Source organism: Microcebus murinus, chromosome 7, assembly GCF_040939455.1.
Source record: "Microcebus murinus isolate Inina chromosome 7, M.murinus_Inina_mat1.0, whole genome shotgun sequence".
Classification (NCBI taxonomy): Eukaryota; Metazoa; Chordata; class Mammalia; order Primates; family Cheirogaleidae; genus Microcebus; species Microcebus murinus.
In genome coordinates this window covers 70,013,287-70,027,457 of record NC_134110.1, presented here as the reverse complement: position 1 = coordinate 70,027,457, position 14,171 = coordinate 70,013,287, and the positions used below count along the sequence as shown (strand labels likewise).

The window sequence follows — 14,171 nt, the reverse complement described above, 5'->3', positions numbered from 1 at the left end:
GAAGAAAAGTGTCCTTTTCCCGTAAGACGGAGACTCTCAGCCTCTCCTTTTCCTTTACAAGACTGGTTTGTTTCTTAAAGGTCCTTCATTCACTTCTTATTGCTGATTTTTCAGCTAATTTCTTTCTTTAACTGGCATTATCAAAACGTAGACTATATCAAATAGAATGAGCATCAGAGAAGCACCACACACAGAATGTGTGGAATAGATGTTATGCCAGTGTGCCTATCTAAATTCAATTTTTCAGTTGTACCAGTTAATCAAATTCAGTTTTCTACCTGTATCAATTGATAAATAATCAAATGCCACCGAGGCCATCCGTCATGCTCTAATGCTCCCAGCATGATTGCCTGGTGCTTGGCTGAGAAAATAAAGCTCTACGGTTATCAGAGTTTTGCAGTTTCTTCCTAGCACATAATGTTTAGCTCAGCCTCATTTCATGGTTAGACATGAAAGGCCACCATGAAATAAAATAGACATTATTGAGAACTAATAAGGTTAGCCATTTTGTACCCATTTTCTTATTTAATCTTAACAGCAATCATCAGAGGCACATACCACATCCAGCTTAGGCACAAACAGGACTTGGAGGGGTTAAAAGACTTGCTCAAGTTTTTCTGACTCCAAAATCTATGTTTAATCTGTCTTGCCAATATTTGATCATCCTTGAATTAGAGTTTCCTGGACTGTCTTATGATTAACCAGAGGAAGAATAGACCAGATCCCTCCTGCTGCAATTATAACAAGGTCTTACTTTCTTAAATTCAGGTCACTGAATTAGAGAAGTTTTTGCTCTCTAAGTATTTGAGTAGGAGGCTCAGAAGTTTGGGGACTGACAAAGGCTTTGCCTTACTCATCAATGAGTTTTTAAAAAGAGTAAGCGAAAAACTCAAGCAGATCAGTTGTGTGGACCCATGTATATAACAAATAACACACACATTGATACTGTTCTTTTTTTTTTATTTTTAAAAGATGGAGTCTCTCTCTGTCATCCAGGCTAGAGTGCAGTGGCAAGATCTTGGTTTACTACAGCCTCAAATTCCTGGGCTCAAGCAATTCTCCCCAAGGCTGGGATTACAGGCCCATGCCACCATGCCCAGCTGATACTGTTATTCACTTATTTTGTAATCATGAAGGCTCATTAATCCCTGTGTTTGGCATGGGAAGGTACCAACTGAATATACTTGGTGTACCCAGTGTTTTCTCAGAACCATGCTTGACACCATGAAGCAAAGAATAGTTTCTGTTTTCAAAGATCTTAGAATCTCAATAGGTGAAATCTCAATAGGTGAAATCATACCCTAACAGGTACAATGTACACTATCTGAGTGATGGGCACATTTATAACTTTGACTCAAGTAGTACAAAAGCAATTCATGTAACCAAAACAGTTGTACTCCCCTTAATATTCTGAAATTTAAAAAATAAAATAAGATCTTAAAAATCTAGTTGGGAAAACAGGATACTCATTCATGAAAGTAGAGAACAATTAAAACTGTTCTCAGCCTAAAATTTCAAAGCTGTTAAATAGAATAAAATGATTTCTGAAGTCACAGCTATAAAATTCTAGAACTTGAATGTGTTGGAAACTTCATGGGAGGGGAATAGGGAACATGAAAGTGGCATATAAGAATTATATAAGAATCAACCCTGAGACATGGTGGCACATTGAATCATTAGTCATTTATCAGTATTTATTTAGGTGAAATAAATTGGTGGCCAGAGCTCAGTATGAAGCAATGTTGGATAATGTTCTTCTTGTTGTGCCTTTTCGTCATTGCTTAGGCCTTGTGGGTTAAGGTAAGGTCACACATGTAGGGGAGGGAGGAAGCCAAGAGGGAGAGTTCTGTCCATTATGAACAGTTGCCTCTGGGTAAAATCTTTAACCCCACCTGTTCCTGAGCCACCTCCCTTTCCCCTAGAAGCCATTTCGCTGTCACATTTTTCAGCTGCCAGGAATATTCAAGGTCTCCTAAAGCTCAGGGCTAAAGCTTTTAAGAACTGTACTCAGAGACTGCTTACTCCATGAACTGTTGCTTCAGCCAATGAGTGTTAAGTGTCACAGGAAATATGAAGATGTCAAGGAGAAAGACAGAGGTGTTCTGGGTTAGCAGAGTCTCATAAGCAACAGATCACAGGTGTGTCATGCAATTTTAAGTTTACAAATAATTGAAAGCTAATCATTCAAATCCTAAGCCTTTTAGCAGTTACTGACATAAATATTTCTAAAAATTATTTCATAAGTGACCTTTTCTTGCTGTCTCAGTGTTATTTATCATTGTGTGTTATAATTTGTATTGTATAATCTAAAATATCAGTGTCCTTAAATATCATTGCTCCATTTGGTCTGTTTGGCCCTTAACTGAATGCACTCAGTCTGTAAAGCAATTCTGGTTAGCATTTCCACCATGTCCCTTTGAGACAAAATCTGTACTCAGTCATCACTGTATATTTCTTGTTATCCTTTTTAGGTTTCCTACTCTTTGTCAGAGTAGCTTTTGGAGCCAAAATGCCTAAATTCAAAGTCTTGTTTACTCATTACTAGGTGTGTGATTTTGGACAAGTTATTTAGTCTCTCCATTCCTCAGTTTCCTTATCCATATACAATGGAGGAAAAAAAAAATACTGGAGAAAACAATAGCGCCTACCTCTATCACATAGGAGTGCTTTCAACTGCAATTAGAGAAAGCACAGTAACTGTTGCTTGTATCAAAAGTATATTTATTATTGTTCTCAATAAGAAATCTGGAGGTAACAAGGTTAATTCTACAGTTTAATATCATCACAGATCCCAGCTCTGTCTTTCAGCTCTGTGATCTACCTCTTCACCAGATGGCCGACAGTCAGGAAGAAAGAAAGGGAGCAATTCCAACAAGCCCTCTTCTCTTGCTTGATCCTAAGGATGCAAATGTTTTTCCAGAGCCCCTGCTTCCCAACATACTTGTCTTTGCATCTCACTGGCCAGAACTCAAGTCACATAGCCACGGCTGGCCACAGGGGAAGCTAGGAAACAAGTGTCCAGTAGAGACAATTAAGATTGCCATGGCAGTGCAGTCTCAGACCAGCAGTGATTGCTACATTGTAGACATTACAAATTGAACAATGGCAGGGTCCTGTTAGCAAGCGGAGAGTAATAGTTGGGGAGGTAATGGACAGTGTCAGTCACACCATGAAGGTAAAAGGACAATCCATGTAAAATGCTTAAGCCAGAGCCTTGGACAGAGCAATACATGTTAGAAATCATCACCACCACCACTATTATTAGTACTTAGTATTATTAGATTCCTGCTTCTCACTGTTTTCACAGATATGTCTATTTTTTCCTCAGTTTTTTTTTTTTTTTTTCTGGTCTTTTGTCTCCCGTGTTCCTTTTACTTCTATCATGCTTCTTAGCTTACACAACATTAAGGCTTAGCTTTCATAGCTACTCACCCAATGAAAGTGAGACTTTTTAGCTATTGGGTTAACAGCTAATTAAATACACACACATACAATATTCAAAGTACTAGTTTAAGTGTTCTACATGGAACACCTTACTGAAAATTCATAGTATTATTGTCACCATTTTATAGATGATAAAACTAAGGTTGAATAATGGGCCCAAGGTGACACAACTGATAAATGGATGGTGGTAGGTCTGTTGGACCATACTTTAAACCACTCCCATACCACACTTTGATATTCTCTTTAATCCTTCAAAAGCTTGAGCATTATGCTAACATTTTATGAATTCTTTATGGTCTTTGGCTAGTCTGGAAAATAAAAGGTTCAGATAGCAGGATAAGTGGGCTTTTTATGTAATAAGTAATACAAATGAATTAGTCTACAGGAAGAAATTGATGAAGATCCTGAAATACTAGGCTCAATATTTTAAACTTTGTCCTAAAGAAAATAGACATGGATTATAATTTGTACGTTACACTGTTAGTTTACGTTTGGGGACTACAGACTCCTTTGAGACTATGATGGAAGCTAAGGATTCTCTTCCTAGGAAACTGTATACATGCACGTTAATTTGCAGATTATTTCTGGGATTTCAAGGAACACCCTCCCCACCCCCCATCCCCCAAAAAGCCCATTCATGAACTCCTAGGATTAGAAAATCACAAATTTCACTTTCCATTCAAATTCTATTCAATTCAATCCTATAGTAAACCTTTCCCTTTTCCTGTAGTTGAGCTAAGAACATCATAACATTTTTGTATCATCCTTAATTAACCAAACTAGATAAACAACTCTGAAAAACACTACATGCAAAGCTAGAGAAAAAAAATTCAAATTTCTGTGTGTAGTTACTGCCACCTGCTGGCCAAACTTAGGTAAATCCTAAATCTACATTAATCATCTATTTTACTGGTAAATTCTGTTTTCTATATCAACTCAAAATCCTTGTTGTTTTTCCAATCCCACATTTTGCTTTCTAATCTGAACATATCGTGAAGCATTAGTTAGGTTGAACAATTTATAACTGTGTAGTCAAGTTTTTAAAGTAATCTTTGTCTCCCACTCTTCCTTAAATTTATGGATCTGTCCCCTCTTCTTTATTCCTTTGTTTCAACATTAATCTGGATCTTCATAATTTCTCACCTAAGATACTTCACTATCTTTCCAGATTTTCTTTCTGCTTTGTCTGACTGCCCTCCATACCATACCTCACACTGCCATCAAAAGGATGTTTTAAAATACAGTTCTAGCATGTTACTCTCCCTGGGTTTAAATCTTTCAGTGGCTCCTCATTGCTACAGGATTAAATCCACAGTCTTCATCTCAACCTGTCATTTCAGCCAGCCGCTCTTTTCACTTCTCCAAAACATATTATATCTTTTTTTTTTTTTTTTTTTTTTAGCCACTCTCAGGCTAAGGTCCTTCAGCTAAGGGCTGGAAGGAACAAATTGTATCTTCCCCAAACTGGAAAAGCAATTTTTTCTAAAATCTGCAATGATGGCCAGAATGTGAATTCTCAAACTTTCATCTAGAGACAAAGTTGAAGGGCGTGTATGTGTGAAAAAGAGAAACAGAGAGAGAATCATTAGGCACTGGCAAATTAGAAGTCAGCAGTGTGGCCCAAGTGACTTAAATGACATAGAGCAAATAAAAGCTGTCATTACAGGGATGGGGTAAGGCTAAGAATTTGACAAATTCACGGTGGTTGGCAGGGCCAGTCTAAAGAGTCACATTTGAGGGCAAGGGCAGGTAGCATGCACTCATATTTTTCTGAACTCTGCCACAACAGATGCTCAATAAATCTTTTTGAATGAATGAATGAAAATTTGCAAAAGTTATATTTGTGATGTCTATAATACATTGTGACTATTTTCATGATACCAAACTAGAAAACTAAAAAAGTTTTATGCCAGACATTGGACATATCAATTCTTGACAAACTTGCTTGACTTGAATGTAGGCATCTTAAGATTGTTTCTTGTATGAATGGATATGATTGTTTCATACCATATAAATGATTATAAAAATTAGTTTGCTTCTTTAGTTTCCAATGGCTAATTATACCTTTTCTTTTCTATTTCAGTATTTCTATACAGAAGCTGTCAAATGAATCTCGCTACATGATTTATGAGTTCTGGGAGAATAGTAGTGTGTGGAATAGGTAAGTTATGAGCCAGGCTGATTTTCTGTGAAGCTTAGGGAGGTGGCAATGTACATGATATAATTTTAGTATTTGTAGGAAAGCTCCAATCCATTTACCTCACCTTAAGACCTGTCCCATTTTCCCATTATTCTGAATCCTACACTTTTAAAATTTTATGGATTAGAAACCATTTCTCTCTTGAAACACAAATACTTTTGGTAATGGTCTCACTTTGAGTCTTATCATCTTACTGATGCATTCAGATAAGAAGATTTAAATAGGGGTAATGGGTATCTAAGGTGGGTGAGGATAGTGGTGGAAGTGTAGACAAAGGATGCAGAAAGGGGAAGAGAATAAAAATCCTTACCTCCTTTTCACAAGGTAAGCTCTGTGATTACTTTATTTTATAATAAAACTACTTTTAATGGTTAAGATCATCATAGCCTAACACCTTCTAAATGTCTTTAAACACTACAGATAAAGGGGAAATTAAAGTTACTGTTTGGCAAAGATGAAAAACAAATCAATTTCTTTGAAATTAAAATGATTACTAATAAATAACAAATATATAATTTTTAAATGATATGAAAGAAATTTTGCTATCTTGAGATTATACAAATAGTTCTAGGTGGTTTTAAAAAATACAGAGACTATAGCTCTCTGATAAGTCCATGTGTAAGGTGTTAAATATGATAATGGAAATAATTGAATACCTAGAAATTCAATTGATAACATATTTCACCTGAAAGTTTTATTTTTGTGGCTATTTTGAAGGCACTTTGTGCTATAATGAAGACAAAATGAAACCAGCAGTATTTCAGGCATAGAAGGGAACTCAAAGGTAACTTATTCAACTCGATGGTTCAAGGCCTACACTTTAAGATAGATGATTTTTTTTTATTTCTTTTCATTCCCTAGGAGTGGAAAATTTATAGTTCCTCTTCTTAGCTGTCCTGTTTTTTTAAATATCCTGACAGCCAAAGTATTCTCTTCTGTTTAAACTTCTTGTTGCAATTAAAGTCTACCTCCTAGTGTTTTATCTTTTATAGAGAATTAATGTTCTCCTATTTTAAAAACCTTTTATTAAGTTTCTGGTGACAATTATTAAATTACTCCTGAGTCTTTTTTAAGGCTAAAAAACCATTTTTAAAAAGTCTATATCTAGGCATTTACTTAATCCAAATTATCTCAAACCTTTCCATCTTGATTGAACTCTGCTGCACTCTATTTAGAAAGATTGTAAATAAAAATGCACAGCTTTAACCTATAATTATTTATACAGCCACCTTCAGACAAATTATAGCAAGACATTCCAAAGAAGTAACGTGGATTTCTTGGAAACTCCAGAACTCACATCTACCATGCTAGTTCCTGGTAATTATCTTGGGTTCACAGTGTTTCTATGTGCTTTTGTATTGTCTTTTATTTCTTAAAACATAGCATATTCTTTTCCCCCACACTTTATCAGCGGTGCTTTCCTTATTATTTCTTTATATATCTTACAATTTAGCAGTGGGGCAAGAAATGAACCTATTTGTATTGCTGGCTATACTGAACCTACTGTTTAATCATTTGCTGATCATCATTGTAACAAACTTGAAGTACAAGTCAAATGATGATACAGCAAAATATTATTCAAATTCATTACCATATTGTAATTTAGTGTATTAAAACAATTTCAAATAAGTGATCCATACACTGGATATTAGAATTCTATTAGAAATATATTTATTACAAAAGCTGTTACAATAATGCGGGGTGCGGAACCTGCAGCCTCAAGATCACATGTGGCCCTCCAGATCCCGGCATGTGGCCCCTCGACCAAATCCAAACTTGACAGAACAAATCGCTTTATTAAAAGATTCATTCTGTAACATTTGGATTCAGTCAAAAGGCTGCACTCAAAGATCCAGAAGGTCACATATGGCCCCAATACAGCAGGTTCTTGGCCTAGCTAGAGCTTATTTGAGATAACTGAGAATCAGAATTCATTTGTTCATCTACCCATCCATTCAAGTACCAATTAAACATATATTTACTGAGTATGAATATGTGCTAGGCACTGGGATTGCTGGGGTGCTTAGTCTATTTACTGGCACTGATTGAGCTCCAACTCTGAATAAGCATTGTGTTGGGGGTAAAAAGTAAAAACACAATCCTACCCATAAAGTGCATTCTGTCCAGTTTGATAGAATTTTGCAAAGACAAATGTTTGCAGGGGAAAAAAACTGCTTAGGGCATAAAATAGTAGTTACCATTAAAGGTAGTATGTGCTTTCTGGACTTGGAGAAGTGATTACTTCTTTAACTTAATAGTTTTTAGAAAATGACTTGAGCTAGATATTAAGAGATTTGGACAAGTAAAGGTGGAGAGGAAGGGTACTTTGGTAAATTCGAGACATGAAGAAATGTGAATGTGATTGGCTTCTTGGTGCAAAGGTATGATTAAGGCATAAGGTTTATATATGACACATGTGGGGAGAGAGGAGTGAGTGATAAATGAGGTTGACAATGTCACAATGAGGAGTCTGAAAAGTAATCTGGAGTCATTTAAGGTTTCCGAGAGGGATGGTGACATACTGTAATCAGTAATAACTAATAGGGGAGAAAGATGTGGATGTCATGGAGAAGACAGATTAACCAGGCAGGGCAATAATCTAGGCCAGGGAAGAAAAGCACCTGAACCAGGAGCTAGCCAGAGACTTTGAGACTCCATTTGCAGATATAATTTTCAGGAGTTAAGCACAGGATGATGGCTGAAGCCTGGGATTGGTTAGAAAGTATGAAGATAAGAACAAAATATGTAGTAGAAGCCTGGGGAGATGCCTTTCATTAAAAAGTTGGTAGAGGAAGAAAAGCCTTCTTTATTAAGGAGACTGAGGGGAACCAATCAGAGGTAGGAGAATCAGAGTACTGGAGTATCAAGGAAACCAAAAGAGGAGTAAAATGCAAGGATACAGTGCTCCGGAGGGTGGGAGGGAAGGATGTATAGTAAAGAATGACTGAAGAGAATAGGACTGGAAATTGTATTTGACAAGGTCACTGCTCAAGAGAACAGTTTTAATAGAGTAATAGGAATTTAAAATTAGGATAGAGTTTGATGGATTGGGGAACAAATGGAAGTTGAAAAGTAAATTGTAGAATTAAAGGTAGGTGAGGAGATGAAGGAAGTCAGGTGTGAATGCTTTCGAGTTGGCTGACTCACAGTCTCAGCCTGAACTCTAGTTATGTGTTTACTTTAGATCTTAAGGAAAGCTTTGTCTGGCCTAGAGAACAGTAGACTTGTAGAATTTCTCTTCATGTACAGCTCAAATTTAATCCTCAAATAGGAGAGCCATGAATATGGTTGAAATTTCTCATGATTCACAATTTGACCCAGGCAGTTTAAATTAGGATGCATCATAGCTTGAGAAAAGGTACAGCACAGGGGCACACAGCATGGTAGCACAGGTTATTAAGAAACAGACTTCAGTGACTGTCTTCAAATTATCCAAGAAAATTTTATCTGAACTATTGTACCAGGCTTGAAGAATATGTTATAAATGGGGAGAAAAGTCCTAGAATTCAATTTCTGTAAATATGACTGCTGTAACCTTTGAACATACAATGCAGGAAAGTAAGATCCACATCTTACTTACCTTAATATTCCCTACCCTAATGCAATATAGGTACAGTGTATGGCTGCAGTCCCTAACCCCTGGCCTGCAGGCTGGTACTGGTCTGTGGCCTGCTAGAAACCAGGCCACACAGCAGGAGGTGAGTGGCAGGCAAGCCAGCAAGAGTTTCATCTGTATTAATAGCCACTCCCCATCCATTACATGACCGCCCGAGCTCCATCTCCTCTCAGATCAGTAGTGGCATTAGATTCTCATAGAAGTATGAACCCTATTGTAAACTGCACATGTGAGGGAGCTAGGTTGCATGCTACTTATGAGAATCTAATGCCAGATGATCTGAGGTGGAGCTGAGGCGGTGATGCTAGTGCTGGGGAGCAGCTGCAAATACAGATTATCATTAGAGAGGTTTGACTGCACAATAAATGTAATGCACTTGAATCATCCCCAAACCATCCCCTGTCCACCCGGTCCATGGGAAAATAGTCTTCCATGAAACCAGTCCCTGGTGCCGAAAAGGCTGGAGACTGCTGGTGTATGGCACACAGCAACAAATATTTCTTAAGGAATGAATAAGGATTTTGATGTCATCATAAATACATTGGTCTTTGGTCATGAACATTTCCAAGAAGTCCTGACACTTATAATTTTTGTGTCTGCTAACATACCCGTTTCAACTCTCCCAATCTTGAAACCACTGGTTCAACAATGTAGAAAGAAAGGAACAAGCTTGCTTTTATTGGTGTCTTGAGTCCTTTCAGTACAGAAAACCCCTGACTAAAATTAGAGTAGAAAGAGAGGCAAATGAGTTCTTAGTGGGGAAAAAATGCTATAGTAAGAACTGAAAATGTAAAGTAATTTGATAGAGTTTTCTTGTCAAATTTCACCAATATCTTGGACTAACTTTCTATGCACTGTTAGTGTCATTGGTATATGCACTACATTACTCATTTTTCAATTTAGAGAGAAAAGATGAGCACAAATAAAACTGGAGAAATTCTTGTTTTCTTAGCCCAGATTTAATACAATTTAATGCCTTTTCATTACTGCCCTATTTTGCATCAATTTTCATATCACATTTAATCTTAACAATGATCACTGGAATTTGATAAAACAAAAAGAAAAGTTAGGCTTGATTTCTAACACAATTTTTAAACCTACTTCAAACAAAATTTTAACATTTATTTGTGCATCCCATTCTATTTTAAAGTCAAAGTTTTACAGTTGCAACAGCAGGCACATTCCAGCAAGCTGAAATTAGTATATAAAGATTATTTACGGGTTTTAATGGCCCTATGACTTCTAATACTATTTTTAATAACCAGTTTTGTGCATTTTGTGTATTATAATGACTGTGAAGATTAAAAATAAAACAATTAAAAATGTATTAGAGTTTCACATATTTAGACCTAAAATTAAAATCTAAAAGAAAAACACAGCTATTACATTTAGAAACACAGGATGAGTAGGTTTTTCTAATTTAACTGATAAATTATGATTTTTAATAAGATTGCTTTTTTGTTAAGATTACTAGGTGGTTTAACTAAGATGTATTTCAAGAAATAAAGCAACTAAACCAGACTGTATCCAGATACGAAAATACAAACTAAAATATATTCTTATGAACTCTCAAATACAAATATTCAAATGAGGCAAACTGGAATATAGAATCAGGTCCATAGCCATCATAATCACCCAGACAAAAAAAGTATAAGACCTTGGTCTGTGGGGCAGAACATCTCTTGGCATAAGAAAAAGGTCTATGGTTATGAGAAAAGAAGATACACAGAAAGGTACTATTGCCAGCAAATTAAACATCTTTGAAAGCAAATTTTAATCCTTTCCATTTATGTGTTTTTCTCACAGTATTCCACCAATCATACTTCATTGTCATAGGTTTTTCTTTGGGATATTTATATTCACTGTGGTAAAAATTTCCAATTTTACAACATAGATATACTGAAAATATTATTTGTAACACAAACACTTGCACCCAATCTTTCTGAAATCTATATGTAGAAGTATCTTATATATTCTTAACTACTATCAGGGTTTGGTACATTGAAACAACAATAACAACATGATTTTATCCTCAGGGTATTTATAATCTTGTTGCCAAATAAATCTCTCTTCGTAAATAACAAAAATTGTAGACTATGACAAAGTGCCAAAAAATATGGTATGAATAACAATTGCATAGTTCTCTATTCAATATTGGCACAAACAGTCAGGAAATGGTGACTAGAAAAATAAGGAATTACGCAGACTAAAGCTGTGAGGGGAATGATCACTTTAAGAATGATTTGTACCTTAAAATTTCTTTGCCCTAAAAGTTATTTTCATTATTTTAAAAATTTGTTTTTCTTTTCAGCTTCATGGTGGATCCTGAACAACAACTAGATGTTACTAGACATTTTCTTTATGGTTCCAAGTGTAAAATAAGTGTTGTTACCTAAAATGTCAATAGAAAATTCTCTGTCGTTGTTAATTTACTGTATACTTTTATTTAATATGTTTGCTCTAAGTGAACTCTTTTAAAATGTATTCTATAACTTTATCATTCATGTGAATTTTAGCTAAATTTTAAAAGTTCAGTATTCTCAATATTTGATGCTAAATGCTTTGCTACATTGTAATCAACTTAAACCATTTAGTGACAAAATCCTAATATGTGGGAAAAAAGCATATGCATAAAGGAATGATATTGTGAAAAAGCATATCAAGTCTTTGGGAACTTTTAGAACATTACTTCATAAGTCAGATTTTGTAGACTGTTATATACTATAAAAGGGTTAAATCAGCATTTTGTGATTAAGTAACAGATTTCCTGTGAGTGAAGCTTATTCTTCAGTAATGTCTACTCCATCCCCAACTCATGGTCCTGTGACTAGTTTCTTTACATTACCTAAAAAGTTAGTACATAGGCATAAAACAACCTTGGCTATAACCTGTAGTATCTCTATCCATCTGTCAGATTATAAACTGGTTTATCAAAAATGAATAATTCTGTGATAAGTTAGAGTACCATTTAATATCATTTACTATATTATGGTGGTATGTCACCACTGTATCATATATTAGCTTCTTAATTCCATGCAAGTTAAACATATCAAGAAAAAAAAGTTTTATTTTGGGGAAGTATTGTTCAAATTTTATGGCATATAATTTTGGTATGTTATCCAAAGAGCTAATTTTTCTTATAAAAATAGATATTTGGATTTAAATAAAGATTTCAAAATACTTTAAAAATAAAATTTTAACCCAAATGAATAAAGAGGAAATATAAAACAAAAGCTTTAGGAAATTCACAATAGTAGGGAAAGTACCAGACAGAAGACATCTGTTTTCCAGTTTCAACACTAGAATGACTAAAACTATGTACCTTATATGTTCTGCTCTACAAGCTCAGAAATTAAATATTTTAAAAATAAAAATATGATTATAAACCCTGCTAATGAAATATAATACATATAAAAATATGTTATGTTATTCTCCAGTCCAAGTTTTTTTGAAACCACAAGTGTTCAGGGGAAAAACTAAATGCTAAAATTTTCCTGATTTTTCACTGTTAGAAAACTCACGAAAAAAGGAATGTTGAAGTAAAATTTTCTTTCTCAAATATAAAATTTGACCTAAAATGTTCTCTCAATCTAATTTACGAAATATCAACTCTGACCAATACCTTTGTATACTCAGTGCTCATTCAATCTAAATAAGTACATTTTCATAGTTTCTATTAGAAATTAGTAAATTGTGACATATTGTACATATGCACATGTGTGTGCATATATATGTGTCTCTGGTCAACTCTGAGGATGACAAGCACTATGAAACAACACCTGGCTCAACTCTTTTAATTTATATACAAAGCAAAGAACAACATTAATGGAGATGTACAATGATTATTCAAACAAGCTATACACATGTAAAAAGGCAAATAGATAACAAAACCATCTTTGCGGTCTTACTCTGATTGTAGATAATAAGGAAGGATCAAAAGACTTTGAAACCTATGTGTCTTTTGATATACAAACTCTTCTTTAAAACAGTGGTTATAAATGGCTTCAAAAACACAAATTATAGCCAATCAAAGCATTACTTTGGTTGGTCCATTTCAGTATCCAATTCAAAAAGCATGTCAAAGTTTTTGAGTAGTAGGCAGTTTCCAAAGTAGCGTGGTTTTTATGACTTTAAAGGGTTCCATCCTCAGTGCTAAATGAAAGGGCTCTTTAGATTCCAAACTGGAATAAGTTCTATCTTATTTCTTAAATTGGAATCAAAAAGACTTAAGAACAGGCAAACAATAAAGTAAACCAATGTAATTAGATGGTAATTCTGATCCCAGCTCTTCTATAAATTATATATTTTTGTGTATGTTTGTGAGAGCTGTGTGAATATTCACATACATATATATATTACTGGAACTTAGAGTAGAAAAGGAAAATAATAGGGTAAAAAACAAATGAAAACACCTGTCCCTAAATGTATATGTCTCATTTTAAAGTAATACATTTATGGTTAATGTAGTGGTTTTTTTCCTATTCAAAAAACAACCCATTTTTCTGGGGAACAAAGTAATAAAAAAGAGGGTACTGGAAGACCAGGATAGGAGGAAACGTACCTAGGACTAAAAGCTTGAATCTGGGTAACAAGCCCAAAAACTAATGAAGAAAAAGGCAGGGGTTTTAGGAGTTCACAATTCAGTGAAACAAAACTTTCTGCCAAATGATGGCCTTGAAATGCCTTGCCAAGAGACCTAGGGATCTGAGAGAAGAAGGCAGAATTTACACTTACCTTTGTATCAGCAATTTTTTTGGACACTATGCTGGAAGAAACCTTTTTTTTTTTTTTTAACAGTAACATCCACAGTGACAAATTACAGATTTATTGTATAAAATTTCTAGAATTAAAAGTTTAAACCCCAAAATTCTTCATCCATACATGTTGTTATAAAAAAAATTATAGAATAGA

At 34.8% G+C, this 14,171-nt stretch overlaps 1 protein-coding gene across 1 annotated transcript in view; it reads left to right on the top strand.

Moving 5' to 3' along the window:
* The window catches only part of NECAB1 (N-terminal EF-hand calcium binding protein 1), a 149,316-nt gene extending 135,267 nt beyond the window's left edge, over positions 1-14,049 (top strand). The window contains exons 11-13 of the mRNA XM_012760724.3: positions 5,528-5,605; positions 6,870-6,961; positions 11,572-14,049. Coding sequence (XP_012616178.1) covers positions 5,528-5,605; positions 6,870-6,961; positions 11,572-11,600 — 199 coding nt within the window. The 3' untranslated portion in view covers positions 11,601-14,049. The remainder of the gene's footprint in view (positions 1-5,527; positions 5,606-6,869; positions 6,962-11,571) is intronic.
* Positions 14,050-14,171: the final 122 nt, after the last annotated feature.